The sequence below is a fragment of the Syngnathus leptorhynchus genome, chromosome 6 (assembly GCF_054491065.1).
Source record: "Syngnathus leptorhynchus isolate UIUO chromosome 6, UIUO_Slep, whole genome shotgun sequence".
In the NCBI taxonomy this organism is placed as follows: Eukaryota; Metazoa; Chordata; class Actinopteri; order Syngnathiformes; family Syngnathidae; genus Syngnathus; species Syngnathus leptorhynchus.
The window spans coordinates 1,697,228-1,722,561 of NC_141200.1; the positions used below are offsets into that span (position 1 = coordinate 1,697,228).

At 44.1% G+C, this 25,334-nt stretch overlaps 3 protein-coding genes across 8 annotated transcripts; all 3 read left to right on the forward strand.

Annotated features, from left to right (window-relative positions):
* Window positions 1-1,078: 1,078 nt before the first annotated feature.
* pparab (peroxisome proliferator-activated receptor alpha b) lies at window positions 1,079-16,745 on the forward strand. 5 transcript variants are annotated; one of them, XM_085913564.1, is made up of 7 exons: window positions 1,079-1,223; window positions 7,274-7,527; window positions 8,908-9,080; window positions 9,923-10,061; window positions 12,185-12,384; window positions 12,863-13,316; window positions 13,390-16,745. In XM_085913564.1, exons 2-7 carry the CDS (start codon window positions 7,317-7,319, stop codon window positions 13,632-13,634), a joined length of 1,422 nt encoding a protein of 473 aa, XP_085769690.1. In that variant the 5' UTR covers window positions 1,079-1,223; window positions 7,274-7,316; the 3' UTR covers window positions 13,635-16,745. The 5 variants fall into 5 exon arrangements, with proteins under 5 accessions (XP_085769690.1, XP_085769692.1, XP_085769691.1 ...); XM_085913566.1 differs by lacking the exon at window positions 1,079-1,223 and adding an exon at window positions 1,337-1,511; XM_085913565.1 differs by lacking the exon at window positions 1,079-1,223 and adding an exon at window positions 3,032-3,256.
* Window positions 16,746-17,018: 273 nt separating this feature from the next.
* yars2 (tyrosyl-tRNA synthetase 2, mitochondrial) lies at window positions 17,019-19,377 on the forward strand. Its single transcript, XM_085914529.1, has 5 exons — window positions 17,019-17,803; window positions 17,872-18,039; window positions 18,107-18,262; window positions 18,345-18,515; window positions 18,580-19,377. The coding sequence occupies exons 1-5, from the start codon at window positions 17,025-17,027 to the stop codon at window positions 18,737-18,739; spliced, it is 1,434 nt and encodes a 477-aa protein (XP_085770655.1). The 5' UTR covers window positions 17,019-17,024; the 3' UTR covers window positions 18,740-19,377.
* A 316-nt stretch (window positions 19,378-19,693) lies between these two features.
* On the forward strand, window positions 19,694-23,391 carry cdkn1bb (cyclin dependent kinase inhibitor 1Bb). Of its 2 annotated transcripts, none has more exons than XM_085915157.1 (3): window positions 19,694-20,495; window positions 20,593-20,711; window positions 21,898-23,391. In XM_085915157.1, exons 1-2 carry the CDS (start codon window positions 20,063-20,065, stop codon window positions 20,706-20,708), a joined length of 549 nt encoding a protein of 182 aa, XP_085771283.1. In that variant the 5' UTR covers window positions 19,694-20,062; the 3' UTR covers window positions 20,709-20,711; window positions 21,898-23,391. The 2 variants fall into 2 exon arrangements, with proteins under 2 accessions (XP_085771283.1, XP_085771282.1); XM_085915156.1 differs by having other exon boundaries at window positions 19,697-20,495; window positions 20,593-20,716.
* Window positions 23,392-25,334: the final 1,943 nt, after the last annotated feature.

The following is a 25,334-nucleotide window of genomic DNA, read 5'->3' on the forward strand; positions in this document are numbered from 1 at the left end:
GGGTTAAATTTCAGACGTATTTTTTTTCTGTGCAAATACATTTTGGTCTTAATTTCGAGATGACTCGACAGACTGGTGTTGAGTAAAGCTTTACAGAGTCTTCACTGACTGGTTGTTAGTGTGTCAGGTGGGGTCACAGTGGTCCCATGGCTCACTCCGGGGGGTGTCGAGGGGGTCTTTAGCCAGGAGCTGCCACCAGGATGCAAGCCAGGCGCTATTCAGGAGCCAAAGATGTGTCCAGAATGTGATGAAGGGCTGAAATGAGGAATGGGATGGGGAAACCAGCGCAGAGGGACGCTAACGAGGTCAGTTTTTTTTTTTTTTTTTAACACGTTAGGAAAACTTGGCCTGGTTTCCAACCCATCTGTGGTGTAAGGTCTCATTTTATGATACAAAAAGATTGATAGCATGGACATCATTTTTCATGGTCACTTTTGGGGGGTCTGGTTACACAATATATATGACCTTTAGACAGGGTCACGTTTGGAGTTGTGCTGAATTTCATGGACCAGTGTGGATCTAAATATAAAGTCCCCTTCAAGCTGGATTCAGAGATTTGTTTTGAAATCCATCATACATTTTTGAAGATGATTGCTGGAAAAGTGCCAAGGCTGACAAACTGGACTTTCCGCGCATTCAGCAGATAAAATGTTTCACCATTTTCAAGGCGCCTTTTATATACTTGCCCATTTTATGTCGTTTTTTTTTTGTTTCTATTTCTTCTTATTTTTTCATCATTTGCTTTCCTGCATTTTATTCATTCTTAGATCTTGACGGACGTCCTGATGCTAAGGGTCATGTTAGCTTTTGAGAGTATGGGAGTGGGTGTCACTCCCCCCCCCCCTCTCTGCCTCCCCCCCCCCCCTCCCTCTCTCCTCCCGCCTCCTCTTTGAATTCAAAGTTAAAGGGCCGCACTTCGTAAGATAGCAACTCGCCATTGGCTGAAAGTGTAGGTGTGTCTCCCACAGACGCGGAAATGGGGCGGTCTTTGGCGCTGCGTCTTTGCCTACGTCACTTCCGGCGGGCGTGAGCCTCAGCGGACGCCCCTTGCTTTTGTACCGACGTGCTGGTTCTCTTTTTGACAGCAGGCGGGTGGCAGGCAAGCGCTACGGGGGCAAAGGAAACAAGGACGCAGCCGGGTTCTGCTGCTCCCTCCCTGGGTCTCCCGTCTCCCCTATTGACCCGACGACATGCTGGTTCCGGTCGGAGCTTCTTCAAATCAGGTAAGACGCCTCGCCTCGTTTGAGAAGGCGAGCCGCGCGCACACCCACGCACGCACGCACGCACACTATGGGAATGCTGTTTTGCAAGGCACGTAACTATTTCAAGGCGATCTTTGATCATGCATATATAACGGATTGGTTTGATTTCACTTTTCTTCTTCTTGTTGTTATTGTTGCACGCCTGCGCAGATGGGTTTGCAGGCTGCCCAGTGATGTAAGCCAAGTCAGTTAGTCGGTGCATCTTCACAATGGCTGCGTCTGCTCGTGCAAAAGCATTATTGCACTACGGTAACTATGCACAACAAGAATTTGTTGAGAAAAGGTTGTGCACAGTACAACTTGTTTGTCAAAGTGTCTTAACATAGGTGTATATGTTATACATAATGCCGAAACATCCGAATCACATCACAATAAGCTCTAAAAGAGATATAAAAAGATTAATTATGTCAAGATGGGATACTGTAATTAAAAAAAATAGATAATTGAGACAGTATAAATGGGCTCTCTATTTTTCTTACTAATCCTGTGCCAGATCGGGACTTGGTATCGGCAGATGTGCAAAAAAAAATGGATGGAGAAATGCCTTCAAGTGAGACTTTTTCCATCAGTGCTTCAGATTGGTCTGATATGGCGATTTTCAGAAAAGTCTTTTTAGGTCTCCACATCACATTCATCGAAGATGTGTACTCAGTTCTTTATATCAAAGTTGAAAGGAAAATAACTTTGTAGGCTGCTAAATGATATGGCAGACTTTGACGTCTGCCCACAAATTGAGCATTTACAAAGACGAGAACAAAATGAGAGGCGGGATTTTCTCCTCCTATGCGGTGAAACTGGACATTCAGGTTCTCGCTACCTGACGGAAAAGTTTCAGATATTTAGGATTGAGGTGGGTGAAGAGGCCTATTGTCAACCGGCTGAGCGAAAAATAATTCTTCAAACACCTGCACCGGCGGTGGAAGATGTTCGCGTCGAAACCCGGTCATTATATCGGATCTTTGTTTTTAATAACAATTTCGAGTCTATATGGAACCAAATGTGTCTGTACAACATGTTATGCCCTCTTTGTCTGTTCTTTGTTGTGCAACCCGTGACCTCTATCAACAAGCTTTTGACCTTCACGCACGCACGCAGGCAGGCAGGCAGGCCCCTCTGAGCCTTCCTTACGTTAAAGTCCTTGTGGGACGGGCAATAGGATTGAGGCCCTCCAGCCAGACTTACTGTAAGCAGCTCTGGAAGAGATTGTCTGTGCTAATGAAGACCCAAGGGTCACCGGATGCTCAATGTGGATTTAATTAGTTAGCGTTTAACGGAAAATCTCCAAACTCTTGTTTTTATTTCCGTTTGTTCAGTTTTACAAGGCGGCGGGTGCGATACCTCATGCTTCCGATGCCTAACGAAACATGCGATATCAGGTTTTCCGACTAAAAACGAAGCGTTTCTGAAAAAAAACAAAAACTAATCCAATTTTAAAAAATGTACTGCTCATGGTTAGCAATTATTCAGGTGTTTCTACCTTTCACTTTAGCTTAGCGGTTAGCATGGCTTCTGTTCTCTGCTAAGAACAAAACAAACATGATCAAACGTTTAACTGTATAAGATTAATATTGTGAGCTTTGACTTTATGTCAACTGGGCACTGATGGTCTCATTATTAGCCTGAGCATGCAAAAGCTAAAGCAGGTCAAACATTGTTGGTGGATGAGAACTTCTATTTGGGCCTGTTTACACAACAGAAGACAAAGCCAGAAGATATCAGCTGGTGCAGCTTCTTTGTGGCTTTGGTTTATGATGTGATCATGTGTCTCATAAAAGCATCAAAGCATTTCTCAGCCAAAGACGTGCTTGCTTAGCTTGCTTTCTGGGCAACATTTAAAGGAAACATTTGCTTTATGGCTACAAATTGGTACATAAACCAGCAGCCCAAAACCTCTTTTTTTGGGGGCGCCCGGTCACGAGAGTCTGAAATCAGTTAGAAACTAAAATACATTCATTATTCCAAGATGGCTGCCGTACAAGCACAACTTGATCACGGTGAGTTGTATTTTTATTTGTTGTTTGTACCGAAATATGGCAGCTGATCCGGATGGCAAAAGCCGATCCCGACGTCTCACCGCGAGCGTCACGCTGGAAAATGTAATCAGAGACACAAGCAGCTGTCATAGCAAATAGAAACGTCTCGCACGTCCTGTCGGATGCTCTCGCTCGGATTTGTCCTCGCGGTCCTCCCAGCGCCGCCGTCACGGCAGCCATTGAACCTTGGCACACAACAGCTGGCCCCCGTTGAACATTCCCTCCCACACACTGCCTTGATGTGTTCATTGTGGTGGTCACATTGACACTATTTTTGTCTCTGGGGGAGAAGGTAAAGGTGCATTGAGTTGAGACACGAGTTTGCTTTATTAGGGTCGCGTCTTCGAAAAGCCATTCCGGAATACAAAAATCTCTCCTGGTAAACGCAGGACGGTTGCTTTGGCAGGTCAGAAGCGTCATGGTCAGCATAAATGTAAGGCTGTCTTGATATTTTTTACAATCGATTAATTCATGGAACAATCGCAGCAAATTTTATTTGCAATAAAGCGTATTGAAAAACATCACGAAACAATGACTTGATTATTAAAACACGAGGCGATTCATTTGGTAATTGATTTGTTGTCAATTTTAATCGATTAATTCAGCATAGAGCCAGCAAGTTTGAATCTCTTTGGCTCATCTGCATTAAACTGTCCATGTTTTTTTTTAATTATTTAATAAAACCTGATGTGCCGTAAAGACGTTTTTTTAATTGGCATCAAAAATACGTTAAGAGACACTAACAGACATCTAGGATTAAAATTGGAAGTTTTTCTTTTATGATTCATTATCAGCACCACTTAGAAAACTCTTCAAATGTATCGGTGGGGAGGAAATAGACGTGCTTAAGTGACCTTTGAGTAGATAATTTTAGCCAGTGGTCTTCATGATGAAGTTTTGGCAAGCAAAACTGTTAAGTGAGGCAAAAAAAGTCGCGCCTCACTTCATTGATTTAAGTTCAAAGATTTTTGGATCTGTGCCCATCTGATTGGATGGCTAATTTCACTCAGTCAGCACTTGATTGCGCAGCGCTTTTTGTCTGATTTATAGTCTGGATGAACTGCCGAGATGTTTCAAAACAAGCGTGGGGCTCTGGCAATATAAAGTGGCCCGGTGCGGCTCAAGGTCACCGTCGCAAACCGTCTGCCCGTTTTAGCAGCTGCCAATCGGGAGGACAAAACTAACCGTCGCTTACTTATCACAATGGCCATTACGTAACGCAGGCCGAGTCGGGACTGCGGGTCGAGCCTACCTCGAGACGGACGCCGTCAACTTTGACTCGGATTCTATTTAAAGCACGAACGAGCTGTGGTTTAAATAGAGCCTTCCACTATATTTACCGTCTTATCATCGCCGCCGTTTGTAGGGGGGGTCGTTGTGCAAAAGAGTCAAATGCATGGCTTCAAATGTATGAACTCTGTGACGTACTTGCTGTTTTGTTTTTTGTTTTTTTTAACCACAGTGTGTGCTATAAACAGCAGGTCATCGTAGATGTTTGGCGGTAACGCGACACCCTGACACACTGCACCCTTGTTCGCGCGGTTGCACGCTCCACTGGGCATGCGGCTCGCGTTGGCTTCTTCTTTCCGCAACGACCACGCTGTCAATGCCGAGGTCAGAGTCCGCCAGACTTTTTTTTTTTTTGGTAACGTGACTTTGAGATGTGGAGTTCATCTTGAGTAACGCTCGCTTCTCGTTTCAAGATAGTTGTGCCTCGTTGGCAATGGAGTCCATTGATTTGCGGCTAATTTAGGAAACAAAGCGCTTGTTAGCATTTGAAATGCTATGATCCACTTTGTGAGTATTTTTGGATGATAGTTTTGTAGTTTGAACTATTAATACAGACATTTATAAAGAATTTTTGGGATAACCCAGCTATTCACTAAAATTTTGAATACTAAACATCCACTGGATTGGTTTAGTGCCCCCTGGTGGCATCTTGTTGCAAAGCACCTACGTCGAACGCCGGGGAGATTTTCGCGATGCGTAGCGGGCCTCGGTTCCTGTCACCAAATAATTTCGGACTCATTATGTTGTATTTTCCATGACTAGAAAATGGATGGACTCAGATTGTCTGTTCTAAAAATAACACTGCTGCTGACCCCTGCTCAAATGATAAACCCATGAAACAATGATTGATCAATTTGCTATCGGGCCTCCCATCGGTCACTAAGCGCCACGAAAGTCCAATGTCAATCGCACGCCGCCGCCTTGCACTTTGCGCCGTCGTCATGGCAACAATAAGGAGCCGTCCCCGGCGTATCAGCTCCGCCTGATAACGACCAGCTTCAGTGTTTACACTGCCAGCGCACGGCGGTGGTCCGAGATGAGTGAGGCGAGACTCTCAGACAAATCATCAGCCGCCAGGCGATGTGACAGCCCACGTGGGCCCGCCGTCTGAGTCCGAGCCCGCCGCCCTGACCCCTGGTGCTCCTCTTACGGTCCTGTCAAAACTAACTCCTCAGGACCTGAGGATTAAACATTAACCCGTGAATGTGAAGTAATCATCATACGAGCTCTTGGAAAGGAAGAGACGGGGGGGGGGGGGCCGGGTCATATTTTGTCAGGAGACGCTTGAGGGAACGTTTTTGGAAGTGTCAGGTAGGATGATTGATTTTAATTTGATTTGTACAAAAAAATGATTTCAATATAAACGGTATTAAATATTTTTAAAATAGAATAAAAATGGACTAAAATAGAATCAAATAGTATTTGCTGTAGGTGCTCTATGTCTAAAAGATCCCAGGTGATTTGGGACTCCTTTGTTCCCCACGCCGGCTGTGAAAACTAACCTCGCGTTGTTCCTCTTCCATCCCTGGAGGGGGGCAAAGAGTCAGGACGTCGACGAGGAGGGCTCGTCTGTTCGGCGTGTTTATTCTCCTCAGCTGGAGCTCGTGCCGCTGCGATGAGTGAATGTGTGTGTGTGTGTGTGTTTGGTAACTGAGAACAAATGAGCATTAAATGGCTTTTATTTGTCTCTACAGTTCATCACTTATATAAACAGCAAACTGTATCGTGTGATATTTTCGTCATACATTACATAATAGCTTAAAGTGAATAAAAATCTAAAAATAATATTCTTAAAAAGTTAAGGATATTGGATTTTTTTGGGGTGAAATGGACCTAAAATGCAGGATAACCTTAACAGGTGAACTTAATATAACCTAGAAAGCTTTATTCAAATATTCCAACAGTTTTGCACAATTTGCCCAACAGGCGTTTTGATTACAAATCAATCATCTTAGCGTCATCGGCAAGTGTCACTCAAAACACCGAACGTACGTGGCAATGTAAAAATGTATACTGATGACACCGAAGGTCAGCTGGATTCATAGCGGCGAGGTCACAAGCTAAGAAAAGTATGTGTGTTATTTCAATACAACAATGTTTGCGTTGGCCGTCTGTTGACATAACACCTCGACGTCCACTTTTACGACCACAATCTCCGCTCGGAAAGACTGCCTCCTCTTTGTACGGTTCGATTCATCTCCCGTCTCCGGTGTCCTCATTTGCCCGCAAAGTAGCTCTTCGCTTCAAAAAGCTAAAGCTAATTGTCATATTTTCCCGTGTGCCATGATTCCGCTTTGTCTCGTAAAGACAAGTTGAGGTCAAAGTCGAGGCGCCAGCTGCCATCGGACGGCTTGGAGTCGGTGACCAACCCTCGCACACCAACCGGCTCTTTTGCCCCCCCCCCTCCCCTTATTCTGCCCCCCTCATCCCCGTCTTTGATGGACTTAACAGGGTCTGATGAAAGGGGCTTATTGAAGATTGACCTAGTTTACATGCTCAAGTTTTGAAGGCCAGGTGGAAGGCGCGTGTCGAAAAAGTGCTTTTTTCCGCCGGAACTTCCTCCCATTCTGCTCTGCTCGTGTCCAAACCTCTAGACCCGAGTATCGGTATTTGATATTTCAATCGACACTCGCAAAATTGTGACGATGTTACGATATTCACCTTCCTTTTGTTCTCCATGGCTTTCAGCCTGAGGCGTGAGCTCGCCGGCCGACCCCGCCCCTCCTCGGCCATGGTCGACGTTGAGAGTCACTACCGGCCGCCTTCGCCCCTGGAGGACTCCATGCTGGGCAACAGCCCGCTGTACGCCGATGACGACTTCATCGGCGGCATGGAGGAGCTGCAGGACATCTCGCAGTCCATGGACAGAAGTACCCTCAGCTCCTATGATGCCCCCGAGTACCAATCGTCCAGCAACGGCTCGGAAGGCTCCACTGTCTTTGGTGAGGGATGTTTTCATCGTCCGTCCATCCGTCTATCCATCCTTCTATCCATCCTTCCATCCATCCGTCCATCTCCAGATTCCATTAGCACTTTTCCTCTTAAGGGCACTGGCGGAACTAGGATTTTTTTTCTTGGGGGGGGGCAAGGATATCTCATGGGGTCCAAATTGTTAAAAGCGGTCAAATGTGGTGAAATACAACAAGACAAGCAATCCCTTAAGAGTTATTTTGGGCCGTCTGTGGTGTTCTCCCACGCTCTTAAGTGTTTCCTCAGCAGCTCAGCGTAATCGCTATGCGATTGTTTTTACGCGGTACTTTCTTAATCCTTCATTTGCTCCAACCGAATGCGGATGTACGATCATAACGAGGAAGGTGGATGGCCAATCCCTGCTTTTGAAACTTCATTGCGTTTATTTTGGATTTCATTTCCATGCGCTCACTCGAGATCCCCCTCCCCACCGCATTCCACAGCCACCCCAAACCACCTCTCGGGAAACATCCACTGGGCTTCTGTTCCCTCCTGAATAGAGGATGAGGTGGACAGCTGGGAAAATCCACGCCACCGCCATATTTGTCTAGAGGACAGAAAACGATCGATCATGAAAAAGACACACATGGCTGCAGTGTTGTTGTTGTTACGCTAATTGTGCAACTGGCAGGAGTTTTTTGGGGCCGCTTTGTGGGCATCTCTCAAGTCACGTGGAGCGGCTTTGTGCCAGTCGACTGGACTATTTCTGTTCCCATGACGGAACGGGCAAACTGGTGTCAATCACATGAATGGAAAATAACTCCTTGTTATACCGGCAGGAGCCAAAATATCTCAAGTGATCAACTGAGCTGTAATCAAACATGAAAGCATGACAGACACATGAAACACTCCACCTATTATTGATCACAAGCTAGCTAGCCAGTTGGCAGTTACTAGTTCGTGCAAGAAGCTAATATTTCCGTCGACATTTCCATCTTTACGTACATCAATCTGACAACTGATGATGTGTACTGTAAAACTACAAAACTATACGAGTAAAACACATCGACCCTTTGATTATAAGTATAGCACCTAGCTAGCTAGCTAGCCCAAGAAGCTAATGTAGCAGTCCACATCTTCACTCACTTTTATTTCATCAAACAGTCAAATGTGGGATGAGAATGACACAAATCTTCTCAGTCCTCACTGAGAGTTAAGTCAACAGCAATGAAAAAAAAATTGAAATATAAACCTGCTAAAATCATCAAATAATTAGGGCACAATTTCATTTCTCTTCAAACTGTTTCAAATTTGAAACACTTTTTTTCCCCAAAACCATTGTTATGTTGTGTGAAAGCAAAAAATATTATTTATATATCTAATATTCATATTATTGCACACGATCGTATCAGATGCCCTGACGCCGGCGTCCAGCCCGTCGTCTTCGGTGGCTTACGGGTTGGCGGCGAGCCAGGAGGACTTCTCGCCTTCGTCCTCCTCATCCTCGCTCAGCCTGGAGTGTCGAGTGTGCGCCGACCGGGCCTCGGGCTACCACTACGGCGTCCACGCCTGCGAGGGCTGCAAGGTGAGAAAACGCCGACTCGGCATTTGAATTATTCAAACAAACAAGCTTCTCTACTTGAGTTTCATGTTGGCAAAGAAGATCTCTACAAGGACCCGACACCACCTTGCTTTTAAGAATCTTTTGACAGTATATGGGGCACATTCAGTTTGCCAACCTTCTCATGACATTTATTAAGCACAATGATGGGGAGTGACATGTTGGTCATGTGACATAAGCAAGCCCGAGTTAATTGTTAACTCTGTAGCCGGAGAGCAAGTCCAAATTTTTGGATTGAAACGACAGGGCGAGCGTCATGTCTGTGTATATACTGGATATTTTTTTTATTTTATTTTTTATGCCAGTCAGAAGTTTCCCAGTTCACCAACCATGGCTGGGTGCTGGTGAAGTTTCGATTTTTAGAATACTTTTGTGGGAGGTTTACTCGCACGTTGGGTTTGACTTTGCTGCGTTGTCTGCAGCAGAATTCCAATGGGTTCACGGAAGTGTCTGGAAACTGTCAAGACAAACATTCTCAACAGCTGGACAGGCCTTCCATGGCAAATATATACTAAATGCTAGGAAGAAAAAAAATCTGCTTGTATAAAATGACAAAATAAATGCAGAACCCCCAAAATGAATTAAAATGTCATGTTCTTACTACAACTGTCCTGGTTTGAAAAAAAAATTACAGTGCAGCTATAATTTTGAATAACTTTCATTCTTTAGTCACATGATGAAAAGGGCTGTTTAATTTACGAGCGATGTCATAATCTCCACCGCTACCTGTGGGAATCTGAAACTCTGTGGTTTTGACTTCGATTTTGGTATTTGCACGTCGAAACACATTTTTGTCCTTCCTTCAGGGTTTTTTTCGGCGGACCATCCGTCTCAAGCTGGATTACGACAAATGCGAACGCCGCTGCAAGATCCAAAAGAAGAACCGCAACAAGTGCCAATACTGCCGCTTCCAGAAGTGCCTGTCGGTGGGCATGTCCCACAACGGTGAGTCCAAACAAGCCGAGCCGCTCCCCTCCTTTAAATGAGACCGCAACGGTGCTGCCAGGATTTCCAATTAAGCGTACGAGTCGAGGCATCTCACCACCGTGTTGTCGTCTCGTATCTCTTTGCTTTTCTTTAGCGCGCCAAATTAGTCTTGGTCTATTTAGCCTCAAGTCAACCTTGAATTTGATGGATTGATTTTTTTGTTTTCCACATGTCAACATTAGGAAAGTTATGGAAAAGCCACATTTTGCTGAAAAGCCTGCGGCAGCGCTAGCTAGTTTCAGTATGAGCACAGTCAAAGTTAACAAAGAAAGAAAACTATTTTGGGAGTGTTTTTTTTTTTTTTTTTATTGAGGCAAGTTAAATCCAGTTTAACTCGTGTACTTGAGTACATTTTGGTCTGTTCTTTCAGCATCAGTACTTTCAGTTCCATTTTTAAGACAAGTATCTGTACTTTTTACAAATGATAAAAAAACAAATCTGTTGTTTTGGGGTGTACATCCGCTTTCCACCACCAGGGGCAGCACACTATTGAAAATTCATTGACTACATGATAAAATGGGACTATGTTGGCTGTTAGTATCTTATTCTTATGTATTTATCTCGGTTCTTCTGAAAAAGTGAACTATTTAAAAATATTTGTCGAAGTGTAATTTGAAATAAGATTTTAAAAATGAAAGCCAAAAATGGCCACTCTTGCTAGCAAGTACTTCACTTGTGCATTTCTTATCGCGGGGGCGCCGTGGAGCGTAATTCCCGCCATGCAGGAGGTTTACTGTATTTCTGTTGACACTGTGTAAACACACATACAGACATGCCAGCCCATGTTCAAGGTCACGGTCCGGATTAGAAACACATTTGGACGATGACATGTCAGCAGCGCGTTCAATAATTTCACCCTTAGCACATATTCCACCTGTGGTCGGTCAGCTTGCTCTGCTCTTCATTGATTCCTTGAAGATAGAGCTCAGCATTTTATACATCCCTGGCTTCCTCATTCTTCAAGTGTAACAAAAGAGCCTGGATTTGAGCACACGCGTGCAACGGGATCCTTTGATGAGCTCTTAGCCAGTCTTGTGACAATCGACGGGGCAGATTGGGCGCTAAATTTGGACACTCATCTTTGGACCTGCAATGGATACAAGAGCTAAATTGGACCTTCTTGGATACTACATTTATTACAATATATCTCTATCTACATCTATACCTATGTACAGTATATTAAATATAAACTACAATAACTTTTGTTTTAGTCTGCTAGCTTCCTGCTAACCCACAAAGCTAATTACACAATATGTGTCAATAAAAAGTGAGCGTGCTTATCAATATCAAAATTTCAGACCGCTGGCTCTGATCTAAGCATCAGTCACTTCCTCAGAACTTAATTGGACTTGGCTCCTTCCCAGTATGCAGTTTTAACACCTCCGCATGATCCGAGCGAGCGAGCGAGCGTCTGCCGAACGATCTATCGCGCAATGGCGTCAAGCTACCTGTTTTCCCGCTTATCGGATCAAATCAGAACTATTCTTATAAGCTGTACTTTGTGTGTGCGAGGTGAGATACAGTTCACTTGCAATCTTGTTAGTCGGATGGGATCAGGCCGTCTGAGAGTAGCCTCAGGGGGAAAAAAAAAAAAAAAAAAAGCTCAGTGACTGGAACGGAGCAAATGCTATGTTTTCTCCCGACTGTAATAACAAATCGGTGGGGTCGCAATTCAGCTGCAGAAAAGAACTCTATAATTACACTGGATGGAAGTTTGTATCTATTGAAACGTGTGTAGGCCTATAGGGGGCAGCAGACGCCATCTGGTGGAATTACGGTGTTATTGCTAGGTGTGTACTATATTTTTCTCTAGCGTGGCGCTATATCAGGTTGTGCTAGCATTTTTTTTTTTGACTACAGGAGTATGCCAGCGAGAGGCGTGTGTTGATGCTTTATGATCATTTTTGTTCAAGGTGCTTTGTCGGCCATCTTGTGCAAGATATACACTTTAAGGCGTAGCAGAAGCTTGAACAATTCAAAATAGACATAACTTACTCTAATGGCCACTTAGGAATTCTCTGTTTCTTAAAAGCAAGTAGCATTGTTACGGTAGCTAATTGTCTACGTGGCTTTCCACACAGCCATTCGCTTTGGCCGGATGCCACAGTCGGAGAAGCTGAAGCTTAAAGCTGAGATGGTGACGGGGGAGCGCGAGGTGGAGGACCCCCAGATGGCCGACCAGAAAACGCTAGCTCGGCAGATTTACGAGGCCTATCTCAAGAACTTCAACATGAACAAGGCTAAAGCTCGGACCATCCTCACGGGGAAGACCAGCACCCCGGTAGGTTGACTTTTGCTTTCGTCACAGGTCGCCACCTCTTGTTGACACAAAATGTATTTCTTGCTCTCCCCGGAGTGATTTCACGCCGCTTCTTAGCACATTTTCAACTTTGCACTCGGAATTTGTGTCTCAATAGCTGGCGGCTTGTCACGACGCCGATGATTTGCAGCGACTCAAGCGCGAGGGGATTCCAAAGACGCCGTAGAGACTTGCCGTTATTTTTGTCTCCGTCCCTGTACTTTTTCAAAACCGCGTCCCAAACGTTCCCCCGCGTCGTCTCTTTTCGATGTCCTTTTGAACTCGATTAGTCAGCAGTTTTTTTGTTTTTTTGCCAAATGGACCCAGAGACCTTCAAAGTGAACCTAACCGTGACTGCCCGACAGATCAAATGAAAGAAGCTTGTATTTGTCACAATTTGCAAATCTGTTCCAACGTACTCTCAATGTTATTGACTGGCACCTGCGCGGTCCTTCGACAGCCTTTGGTCATCCACGACATGGACACGCTGCAGCTGGCGGAGCAGACCCTGGTGGCCAAGATGGTGGGCTCGGCGGGGGTCCTGAAAGACCGCGAGGCCGAAGTCCGCCTCTTCCACTGCTGCCAGTGCACCTCGGTGGAAACTGTCACCGAGTTGACGGAATTCGCCAAGTCGGTCCCCGGCTTCTCCGACCTGGACCTCAACGACCAGGTGACTCTGTTGAAGTACGGCGTCTACGAGGCCCTCTTCGCCATGTTGGCCTCGTGCATGAACAAAGACGGGCTGCTGGTGGCGTACGGCTCGGGCTTCATCACGCGAGAATTCCTCAAGAGCCTGCGGCGGCCTTTCAGCGACATGATGGAGCCTAAGTTCCAGTTTGCCACCAAGTTTAACGCCCTGGAGTTGGATGATAGCGACCTGGCGCTCTTTGTGGCCACCATCATCTGTTGTGGAGGTGAGGCCAAAGCAAAACAAAAAAACAAAAAAATAAAAACATTTTGCGGTATTAAAAATAATTTTCCACGCAGACCGACCGGGCCTGGTGAACGTGAGCCACATCGAGCGGATGCAGGAGAGCATCGTGCAAGTGCTACAGCTCCACCTGCTGGCCAACCACCCGGACGACTTGTTCCTCTTCCCCAAGCTTCTGCAGAAACTGGCCGACTTGCGGCAGCTGGTCACCGAACACGCTCACCTGGTACAGGAGATCAAGAAGACGGAGGACACGTCGTTACACCCGCTCCTGCAAGAGATCTACAGAGACATGTATTGAGCGGCGCGTTCTTTCCTTTTCGTTCCGAGCGCGAGCAAAATGATGAGCCTCGTTTCCACCAAGCGGTGCGCATTTAGTTTGGTACACTGACGTGGAAGTTGCACTCCCTGGGTTGGTTCCACCAGGCTGGTTTTGAACCCCTTTTGAGCCTACAGGGCCACCGTACTCCAATGCATAAGCGACACAGGCTTTAGTCTTCGGACAGGACATACGACGAATACGGACTCAAAACAGCCAAGCCGCTTTTCTGAAATTCCGATTTTTTTTTTTTTTTTTTTTTCCCCAAGTTGACTTTTTTTTTTATTTTTTTAAACATTTTCATTTGACTTTTTCGGGCTCCTGTACGTCGCCTTGCTCAACAGTCAAACAAAAGAGGAAGAAGACAAAACGTCACATGCCAAGAAGAACAAATAATCAATGTGTGTTGTCATTTGTTTACATTGCGCCCTTCCTCTTGAGTTGACTGGTGGGCTCGCATTGATGATGTCATCCTTCAAACCAGGAACTAGCTACCGTTCTAAACGGTTAGCGTCGTAACGTATGGAGCGGAACTGCACTCCTTGGTGGCAACGTGGCTTTTTTTTAGGCCTGCAATCAACGACAGGTTGACTCTGCGGGCGCGCTGCACTCCGTTTTTTTTTTTCTTAGTTTTTTTTTTTAAAGACTTTTTTTGGGGTCAGCCCTTGTGGCATCCCCACTCTCTGAAACACCCGAAAATGAGGAAGAGTGAAGTGACACTCCAGCAGAATGTAGATTTAAAATATATACATATATATATATAAAGAGTGATCTAAAGCCATACAAATTTTGCAGTCAAGTGGAATCCGCGACGGCGGGCCACGATACGTCTTGTTCTCATGTCATATTACCGTCTTAGTGGTTGCACAGTGGGTATAAAAAGTCTGCACACCCCTGTTAAAATACCAGTAAGACCATGAAGAAAAATCATTTCAAAACTATTGTGACCTTAATTTTTGGGGGAGAAAAGGAAGTAATAGTTGAAATAATGTGGTTGCATAAGTGTACACACCCACTTGAAATTGGGTTGGAGTGTTTGGCTGTTCTTGAATCACAAAAATTCAGCATTTGAAAGGGGGTGTAGAGACTTTATAGCCACTGAATGTGCGACTAACCTCACTTTAGCAACGTCTATCTGATTTTTTTTTTTTTTGTATCTGACCACCTCAGTGCACACAAGCTGGCCTGTGACATTTAAAGGGACGTGCTTCATTTTTTTGGTACTAGATTCGTCTTTATAAATGATGATAAAGTGCTTTGCCATATCAACAGCTAACTGTAAAAATGAAGCACAATAGCAATAATTCTCATTTGTAAATGAAAGAAATAATTTTGCTTTTGGTCTTGGTAACATCCATTCGGTTAGCATTCAGGGATCGTTTGTACACGTTTTTTTTATAACAAGGTGTATTTCTGCTTCATCTGCTGGAAGAGATTCAAAGCTAATGTGAAGTCATGCTTCACTTTATGTCAAGTGGATAATGTTTTTGTATCATTGCAGTTTAGGAGTATGAGGACCACATTAGAAAAAGGAAATTATTTATTGTGTAATCTAAGAACATCATTGCTTTGTTCTGATTGGTTTTCCTGCTGAAAATATTTTAATATTCGATCCCAAAAGTGTTTTCTCTCAAATTCACGGATGACTTTTTCTTTCGAAATTTTTATTTGTAATTCCTGCAATTTTTTTCTCTCAAATTTCTTTTTAGTTTAGATTTTCTTAAAAATAATGTATTTTCTTCTTTGCAATGTGGCCCTCATACACTATTTGTTTCCCAGCTGAAGTGTTTTGAGTGTGACTTTGTCAGTCTGGAGAAAATTTATCTGCCCCTAAAAAATTCCAGGGAAAACAGTGTACCGCAAATTAGTCATGTTTGTTGTTGCTTTAGCTACCAGCTAATTGTGTTCAATTGAATTGGATCCGATTTTTTTTATACCACGGCGTGTATGTGCAGTACGTTTTTGTTTCTCACTGTTTCACCTAAAATGAAGAGCAGTCAGGATTCTCATCATTTGAATATCCATAGATTTCCTTTAGGGACATTCCAAATGTGTTCTTTGCCGCTTTGCGATTTACCAAAACTGCAACCATTTTTTCTTTACATCACATTTCCCCCTCACCTTTTGTTATTAACTGATCATTGGAGCATTTCCACTTGGATACCATGTTCTCAGGTCATACAATGATGATCCTTGGAATAATAGAGACTCATTTGCAGATGTATGACATCACCATAAACCTTCATGAAACTTTATTGCAGTCATGAAAATGCAGTATATGGTGTTTAATCTGAATTTAGTTGGATTTTATACAAAAACCAATGCACTCATAATAGAAAATATTTTTAGGATACTTGACAATTATTTTTGAGTTTTCATATCTCCATTTCTCGCAGATTATTATTATTTTTTTTTCCATGCCTGCTGGCACATCCAGGCCATCATTTTCAAAGACTCTATACAGTTGCTTCCTCATGAACGTAGTAGTTCTATAGCTCAGCAATTTTGGTTTCTCATCCAATCACAAATCCTTACTAGGGATTAGGATTACTTTGACAATATCTGCAAACAGTCTGTGCCTTACCATGTGTGCAAAAAATATATAGAACAATAGAGATTGTGTGCACATTTGGGAATGCATGTATAACTCAACTGGTCCTAGCAAGATTATGCCGTAGATCATACAAGGTATCAGTGAGGAATCACATCTTTAAAATAGGTTGCAAAATAATGTCATGTACCCAAAAACGTATCAAGGAAACGTAGTGTTCCTTTGTTGAACTCAGGATCCATTAGAAGTACTGTTCATTTTCTAACTGTGATGTCACCTATAACTCTTCAACAGTACTTACCCCCCTCCCCCCCTCAATTCTGGCTAAATACTGTTTTTGGTTGCAGTTGTCATACAAATAAACGGATATGACTGTTTTTGTAAGTCTGCTATTATGGAGACGGTGGAAACAAAACGATGATGTGATGTCAATGTGTATTGTGGTACAAGATACTGTAAATTTATATGAGGAAAGAATGTAAAGTTAGTCATGTAAATGATACAATAAGCTGATAATGGATTTCAAAAATTAAAAGACTTTCAATGAACTTTTGTGGACTTGGATTCCATCTGACAATACATTGCATCCCCTCAATTACAAATGAGCAAAGTTCAACTTTCACTTTAAATGATTAGAATGATTAAATGGTGTTTGTGCGTCATGACAATTCAAGCATTGTGGCGCTTATTTTAGTGTGCGGAGCGCCAGGGGCAAACGTTTATGCAATTGCGCCTCCGCTGCACTAGAGGGCGATCGCTCTTCAGCAACCATCATTTATGTCTATTCCTCGACTCCTCCTACTTCCGTTCTCGCTTTCAACATGGCGGCCTCCTTGGCCAGACTTTGCCGCTATGTTTTACGACACAGGTCTTGCGTTCCGCCAGCTACAATCTTTACACTCCAATGCAAATTCCACCGTTCGGTTTCTGTGTGTAACGGGCTTCTACACGGACTCAATAAACGCGGACTCGTGAAGGACTCTTTCCCAGATGACGCGGGGCACGATCGACTCCCTCGCCTGCTTCAGTCGGGTGCTCAGACCGTGTACTGCGGCTTTGATCCTACGGCCGACAGCCTCCACGTCGGTCACCTGCTCGCCCTCATCGGCCTACTGCATTTCCGAAGCGCCGGTCACCATGTGGTCGCCGTGCTCGGCGGGGCCACTGCGCAAATCGGCGACCCAAGTGGAAAAAACAGCGAGCGGGAACGGCTGTCCGCGGACGACGTGGAGGGGAACACGCGCGGCATCCGCGAGAGCATCAACAGAATTTTCACCAACCACGAACTGCTCTTCCACGACGGCTCCAAAACACCAGGGACAATGACGGTGCTGAACAACTTGAGCTGGTACAAAGACTGGAACGTGGTGAAGTTCTTGTCTGAGGCCGGCAGACATTTCCGCATGGGCACCATGCTAAGCCGCCACAGTGTCCAGTCCAGGCTGCGCAGCTCGGAAGGAATGAGTCTGACCGAGTTCACCTACCAGGTGTTCCAGGCGTACGACTTCTACCACCTGAACCAAATCTATGGCTGCAAGATCCAACTGGGAGGCACCGACCAGCTGGGCAACCTCATGTCTGGCCACGACTTCATTCACAAGTAAATAAGCAGTAGGTGAAATCCTCCATTAAGAACGTGAAAGCGCCTCTTGCTGGCTTCCCCTCCAGAGTGAGCGGCGAGGAGGTCTACGGCCTCACCCTCCCGCTGGTCACCAGCTCCACGGGCGACAAGCTGGGCAAGACAGCGGGCAACGCCGTGTGGCTCAACCGCGACAAGACGTCTCCCTTCGAGCTCTACCAGTTTTTTCTGCGGCAGCCTGACGCCAGCGTGGAAGGGTGGGTGAGGCGCCGCAAAAACCCAAACTCCCGAGTCGGCATAAGACTCGTTCTGTATTCCCCGAAGGTTCCTGAAGCTCTTCACCTTCCTGCCGCTGGCTGAGGTGAAGAGCCTGATGGAGGAGCAGCGAGCAGATCCCGGTAAACGGCTGGCACATAAGCGACTCGCGGCTGAAGTGACAAAGCTGGTCCATGGGAAGGAGGGCCTCGAGAGTGCCAAGAGGTCACAATCTTATTTCGTCAATATCTTCATTTTTGGGCCCAATAGATGCTTGTACAAACGTGGTTTTTGTTTATTTGTGCAGGTGCACCAATACTCTGTACCACAACAGCGTGCAGGCACTGGAGGAGATGAGCGACTCGGAGCTGCAGGAGCTCTTCCGAGAGGCTCCCTTCCACGAACTTCTGCTGGAACCAGGGACCACCATCATCGATGCCTGCCGCAGAGTCAACGCCATCCCGGACGGTCCCAAAGGGTACGGGCGCACACTCAAGCACGGCCAATGTTGAGCTTGAATCGAACTTTTGCTGGACTTTTAGGTATCGGATGGTTTCGGAGGGAGCGGTGCAGCTCAACCACCAGCGGACAGACAACCCGGAGCAGGTGCTGATCCCCAAGATCCACATCCTGGCCAACGGCCTCACGCTGCTCCGAGTGGGCAAGAAAAACTTCCATATTATCAAGTGGCTTAGTCTGTGAAAGGTATTTGGAACATGTTTGCCTATAAATATTCCATCATGTGTATCTTTAGCTTTGGTTATTAAAATGATTTATTTAGGTTTCGGCCTCTTGCCTGCTTACGATTGAACTCCAACTAAAAGTGTTTGAGAGACGAACAGCAGGGGGCGTCATTGTCTTTAACATAAAATGATGAAACACGACATGCTCCAACGGGTCGAGTGCCTTATGATGTAAATAGAATATTTCTTTGCTAACACCTTTCATTGCCATGAAAACGTTTTTATTTTTTTGTTTTTTTTTTCAATGTCGACATGTATTTGACCGAAATACGTTTGGCTATCATATATTTCCATTGAAAGGTTTCCAACATTCACTTACGTCCATTTATCGTGTCTAATTAAGATACATTTGAAGTAAAATCCTCGTTTGGGTCCATTTTATTTAAGCACCCTGCTAACATTCAAATTGTGCATAATGTTACAGTGGCTTTCAAAATGACTTCTCAAGATCATGGTACTTGGAAAGCCAAATATATTTGATTGATATACTTGATGATCTTGTAAAACGCTTAGAAATGAAGGTATGTGCCCAAAGAAGGCATTTTTTTTGGACCTGTCAATTTTAAAAAGCGGATTTAAAAACACATTTCTCACTGCCGATATGTTTTTAAACCATCACGTATAACAAAATGGTTTCAAGGCTGCAGTCTGCAACATCAAGTGGATTGTTCACGCCAATCGTGAGAACGCTAATTATGATGAAAATGATGAAACTTATTTGTTACGTCACATGTTAACGCCTATTTTTTTATGGGCGCATGTAACATTGAGCAAAACAAACAGGGTGGTTGTTTGGGCCCGCCCACCCATCTTGCCTGAGGAGTGGGCGGGCCTTTAACGCTTTGGACCAATGAGGGTTGACCTTTATTTAAACAGCGCCTGCGTGTCAATCACTTTGCTTGTCCCCGCCTCTCTCTCCCTCCCTCCCTCTGCCGTCAAGCTCTCCAACCCAAACGTACGTCTACTCAATCGCCATATTGGCTTGGAGGAAGCTCCTGTGTGCACTTTCTTTCCTCTCTTTGGGTTTTCTTTTTTCCCCCCCTCAGCGGATTTAAAGTGACAAGAAGCGGCTGCGAGTTGACGGAGGCGACGTTTGAATGGCGTGAACAGCTTTTTACCCGTCCTCAGCCTACATTGCCGTTTGACTTTTTATTTTTTGGGGGGGATCTTACCCAGCGAAAAGTTGTTGTTTTTTTCGCCCCGCAAAAAAAGTGGACCCTCCCGGCTGTTTTTCGTGCGTCTTTCTCGGTGGTGGAGGGGGGCGGGGGATTAAAACAAAAAAATGTCCGATGTTCGACTTTCCAACGGCAGCCCGACGTTGGAGCGGAACGAGCCGCGCTTGTCGGAGCACCCGAAGCCGTCAGCCTGCCGGATTCTTTTCGGCTCGGTGGACCGCGACGAGCTCCAACGGGATTTCAAGAGACACCAGCGGGAAATGGAGGAGGCCGCCGCCGCCAACTGGGACTTCGACTTCGGCTCGGACATCCCGCTGGAAAACGACACCGGATACCGCTGGCAGCTGGTGGACTGTCGCGACGTGCCGGAATTCTATACGCGGCCGCCGCGGCTGGAGCGAAGAGGCTCGGGGAATAACCATGTGGATGTAAACGGGAACCACCGCTGTGTTGTCCGGGAGCCTGCGGAAGAGCGTGCGGGTGGGCCGACGTCGTGCCCGGAGCAGTGTACCGCGTTGAGGAAGAGACCGGCCAGTCACGGTACTTAACACCCTACCGGACTACTACTAATTTTGTCTCCATACATTTTTTTTTCTTAATTTTTTTGACACTTTTTTTTTTTTAATGCTTTCCCCAGAGCCCACTACCCAAAATAAGAGGTCGCACAGCAGCCCGGCTGAGTATCCAAACCGGAGTCGCTCCGCCGAACACACGCCCAGAAAGAGGAGCGGAAGCCCGGGGAGGCAAACGTGAGACGTACGGTGAGGCTTTGTTTTTGTTCACGGGCATAGAGCAAAATGGCTATTTTGTTTTATTTATTTATAATCTGCTCCCTTATAAATAGTACAAGTTTATTGGGAATGCTCCTAATAAATGAACACACCCGTAATTGATTCTAAAGGTAAAATTCTGGTGTTACCGCAGTTATCAAATCAATATATTTTTTTAAAAAAGTGCTTCATATAAAATACAACTTTTGTGTAGTTAAATTGTGTGCCAAGTTCAAATGTTACTATTACGCAAGTTGTCGTCGTCACGGTGTTTTGCTAAGGTTACGCCTACGCGCGCACGCGCACGCTCCGGCGTGCACGCTTCTCCCTTCGCTGCACCTGGTTAGTAAAGTTGTAAACAACTCGCGTGCGCGACCCAGAGCGTGGTAGTAGTAGTCGTAGTAGTAGTAGTAGTAACACGTCAGCAGCCACTGCCCTCATGCGCGTGCACGCGTGGGGGAGGGGGGTGTTTTCTGCGCGCACATCTGTCTACGCCCCTGAGTGCTCAACTACAAACTCACGATTTTTTGTGTGCGTTTGTAGAGGTAATGGTCGTTTTTTTTTTTTTTTTTTTTTTTTTTTTAGCGCTTTACGATGCATGCTCTTCGCACGCTCTACGAATTGATATTCGCAGCCTATTAGTTTGCGTGTTATGTCAAAATTAATTTGTGGGTGGTTCGTTTTGTTTTTGTTTTTTTCAGAGTGAAGTTTTGCATGTGTAGCATTTGCTCTTGTTTTGATTTATTCTGCATTTTTTAAAGGGCGAGGTTCTTGTCGACTGCATTGTGCTTGAAGAAGCCTATAATGTCCCAAGTTGCATGTTATGGCTCTGTTATGGAGCTGTTTGTATTTTATTTCTTGAAAATGATATGCACACTGTTGCAATTCTGCCCTAGGACATTACATGTGCGTCTTTTTGCATTTTTCTTTTGCTTTGTTCCAAACATCTAACATCACAAGGAGAAGTTTAAAGTGACATTATCAAGGCTTCTTTGAGTACCCTTGTAGTACTTCAAATATTTATGCTACATTGCTGTTATTACAATAACAGAAAGCGTGTTGGATCATTTTACGTGTTGTATATACACTAGATATGCTTTGTATTATCCCGAGTCTAATCTGAACAACTCCTTGTCTGTTTTTTTTTTGTTTTTTTTTCCTCCCTCTCACAGAGCTGAAGATGCATTTCTTCGGCGTACGTTGGGGGAGAAACCCTCTATTGTCGGTCGACTTTTTCGTTGTTGTTGTTGTTCTCGTTTTGGAAGAAGAGGAAGTATACACATCGTGAGAAACATATCAGCTCTCCTCGAGGACGCTGTTGAAGCACTGATTACGAAAAACACTAAAAAAAAAAAAAACGAGTTGTGGCACTCAAAAGCAATTTTTTTTGTTTTGTGTAAAGTTACTGCCTCTGAAAAGCAGTTGATGTAGCAGTGTGCAATTAGGTTGGATTTCTCTTCATTTGCTCCTTTTTGTACTACCTGTGTGTATATAAATGATAATTTCTCCATGTGTAGCACATAAGACAACATTGTGATTTGAAAAGAAATCCTTTATACTAAATATATTATATATATATATATATATATTATATATATATATTAAAAAAAATACATGGTGTGAATTTTGATTTGACTTGAAGAATTGCAGTGTAGTTTGATTTCCAAAATGCTGTTTTATTTACTGAAAGGCAGTTTCGACCTGGACACAATTTTTCCAAAAAATTGTAACATAGCTTCAGTTTCTCGACAGTGTATCTTCACACTTCCAAACTCATTAGTGAAGAACGGTACAAATGTAGCAACCTATTTTATTATGTTTCTTTCGCAGGATTGCAACATTCTTATTTAAATGGCCCCAATACTTGGGATGGAGAAATTATGTTTTTGGACCTTTCTCGGAATCCTATTATGTTGTTCCTTGCACACCTCAGCGTTTATTCGAACAGTGCGATGGAGTTGTGAGGTACTTTCTGAAGGAAAAAAAAAAAAAAAACGGTGCAAAAGGGTCGTTCTCGGTTGTGAGTTCAAGTCCTCCTCTTCGTCACATCACCTGCCTTAATCCGGGTTTGAATGTTCTTACAAGACCAAACTGATGGCTGCCAAGTGCTTCTTTTGACTTCACATAGTTTGACTTTGTGATAACCTTGAACTAAATCCGCATTTATAACTTTGTTTGTGTTCAGCCTGCTGAGGATGCTTGTGTTGGCATCTAGAAGCTTTTTTTTTTTTTTTGGCCTAATGTTCTGACCCCGGTGTCAAACCGGACCAGATGGAGGAACACCAGCTCGTCTCGGAAATGCAGTCAAAATTGCCTGTGTATTTTTGTGTAAATATTTCCTTTGTACATTATTTTGTAAGAAAAAAAAAACCCCCGTCAAAACACAAAAAACACAGAAATTATACTAACTTATTTATGATAAGCCGTTTTTTTTTTCAAATGTAGAATATAAAAAGTTTTTTAATTTGCGGTTATCCAAAGTGGCATTTACTTTATTATAACTGTATTATTTTTTAAAAGCATATTTGTGGTAGTTTTTTTTTTTTTTTTCTTATCAACAAGGTTGCAAACTGAGCCTAATAAGATATTTGATGTGCATTGTTTTTTTTTTTTGTAATGTGTGGTCATAAAATCTGTTGCAATCAATTAAAAAAGTTAAAATTGAATTTAAATGTACTTGCAGCCTCTTTTTTTTTAAAGGTATTTTATGCTCCGTGTAATTTGTTAAAGCTTCGACTGGGTGGTGAAAAAACGAGAATGCATGTGAATTTCCTCCTAGTGTAAAACTACGGCAGTTTGATGATTGACAGGTGGTTCGTCCAATCAGAAAGCGAGCAGCGAGCAGACCACTCCTCAGCCACTGACATTGTATAATTGCTAACAGGAACGGAGAAAAATGAGCCCATGACAGAAGAGGTAAAAGACCATTAAGCACAAATGTGTATTTATTAATAAGTATTTTTGAAGAATCTATTTTCACGTCCCCCCCCCTCGGATTAGTGCAGCTACAAACAAGCTGATCAGGAGGAAAACTGGCACGGTTTTGCGGTTTGTGGACTTCAAACTTGCACAATGAGCTTAATGTCGTCGAAAATGGGTCATGGCAAGGAAGTGTGTGTGTGGATCTTATTTTATTTGCCAAGTCAGAATTTGAGTAATTCTTTCTAAAAAAAAAAGAAAAAAAAAACATTCGTGTGTTACGACAAAAAGTGTACTTTTGAAATGTCTTTGTAGGAAACGACTGCCGGTCTCCTGTTGAAACTGTTGCGAGCCTTTATCAAAATACCACAATGGAAATCCCAAATACATCAAGCGAGAGCGGGAAAGGATTCCACTTTTTGATATTTTCGCGAATTCTTTGTTGTGGAAAGTTTGTCGTCATTGCCAAAGATGCTCTCTTTGAAGTTGCGACGCTCCACCCGTGCCCTTCTAATGTCTCCACACTTCCTGTAAGGCAACCACAGGAAGCCACCTGCAGCCGTGCGGCTTTTGTGCACGAGCCGGGTCGGGCCGGGCCCACGGATCGGCGTCCAGTCTTGAAGTGTGCAGGTGGGTAACCTCAGCTCAAGCAGTCAACTAGTGATGTGCATTCCAGTTCTTTTATGTGAATTGAATCTTTAGAATCAGTTCACTCAAAAGATTCGTTCAAATGCTTCTCTTTGGGTAATCTTTATTTTATTACACATACAGTAGTTTTTAAATAACGTGTATGCATATACACGCCTAAATATTGTTATCCAATGTATCTACTGCAATTTCACATTAGATTGCTGGTTTGAAATGTACTTTTATTATTATTATTTTAATAAACATTTGTGTTCAAACTTGTCTGGTGTTTTATTCCTTGTTTTAATTTTAATTTGTGTTTTACGTTGTGTGATATGTGTTGGTGTCCCCCAAAATAAAGAGCAAGTAGTCAAATGCACGTTCTTGACACCTACAAAAAAAATGCATAAAGTTATTAGGTACACCTGAAAATGGCGGTGTACCTAATAGAGTGTCCGTGTGACGTCACAGATCAACCAGCCAATCGGAAAGTGGGGGTGAGGGCGGGTGTGGCACTTTTTACTTTCATTTAAGCTTTGACCATGATTTTTCCCTAATGAAGTGGCCTTTTATTAGGTGCACCTGAAAATGGCGGTGTACCTAATGGAGCGTCCGTGTGACGTCACAGATCCAACAGCCAATCAGAAAGTGGGGGTGAGGGCGGGTGTGGCACTTTTTACTTTCGGTTACCCTTTGACCATGATTTTTCCCTAATGAAGTGGCCTCTTATTAGGTACACCTGAAAATGGCGGTGTACCTAATGGAGTGTCCCTGTGACGTCACAAATGAACCAGCCAATCAGAAAGTGGGGGTGAGGGCGGGTGTGGCACTTTTCACTTTCGCTTAAGCTTTTTCCCTAATAAAGTGGCCTGTTATTAGGAACACCTGAAAATGGCGGTGTACCTAATGGAGTGTCCGTGTGACGTCACAAGTCACCCAGCCAATCAGAAAGTGGGGGTGAGGGCGGGTGTGGCACTTTTCACTTTCAGTTAAGCTTTGACCAAGATTTTTTCCCTAATGAAGTGGCCTGTTATTAGGTACACGTGAAAATGGCGGTGTACCT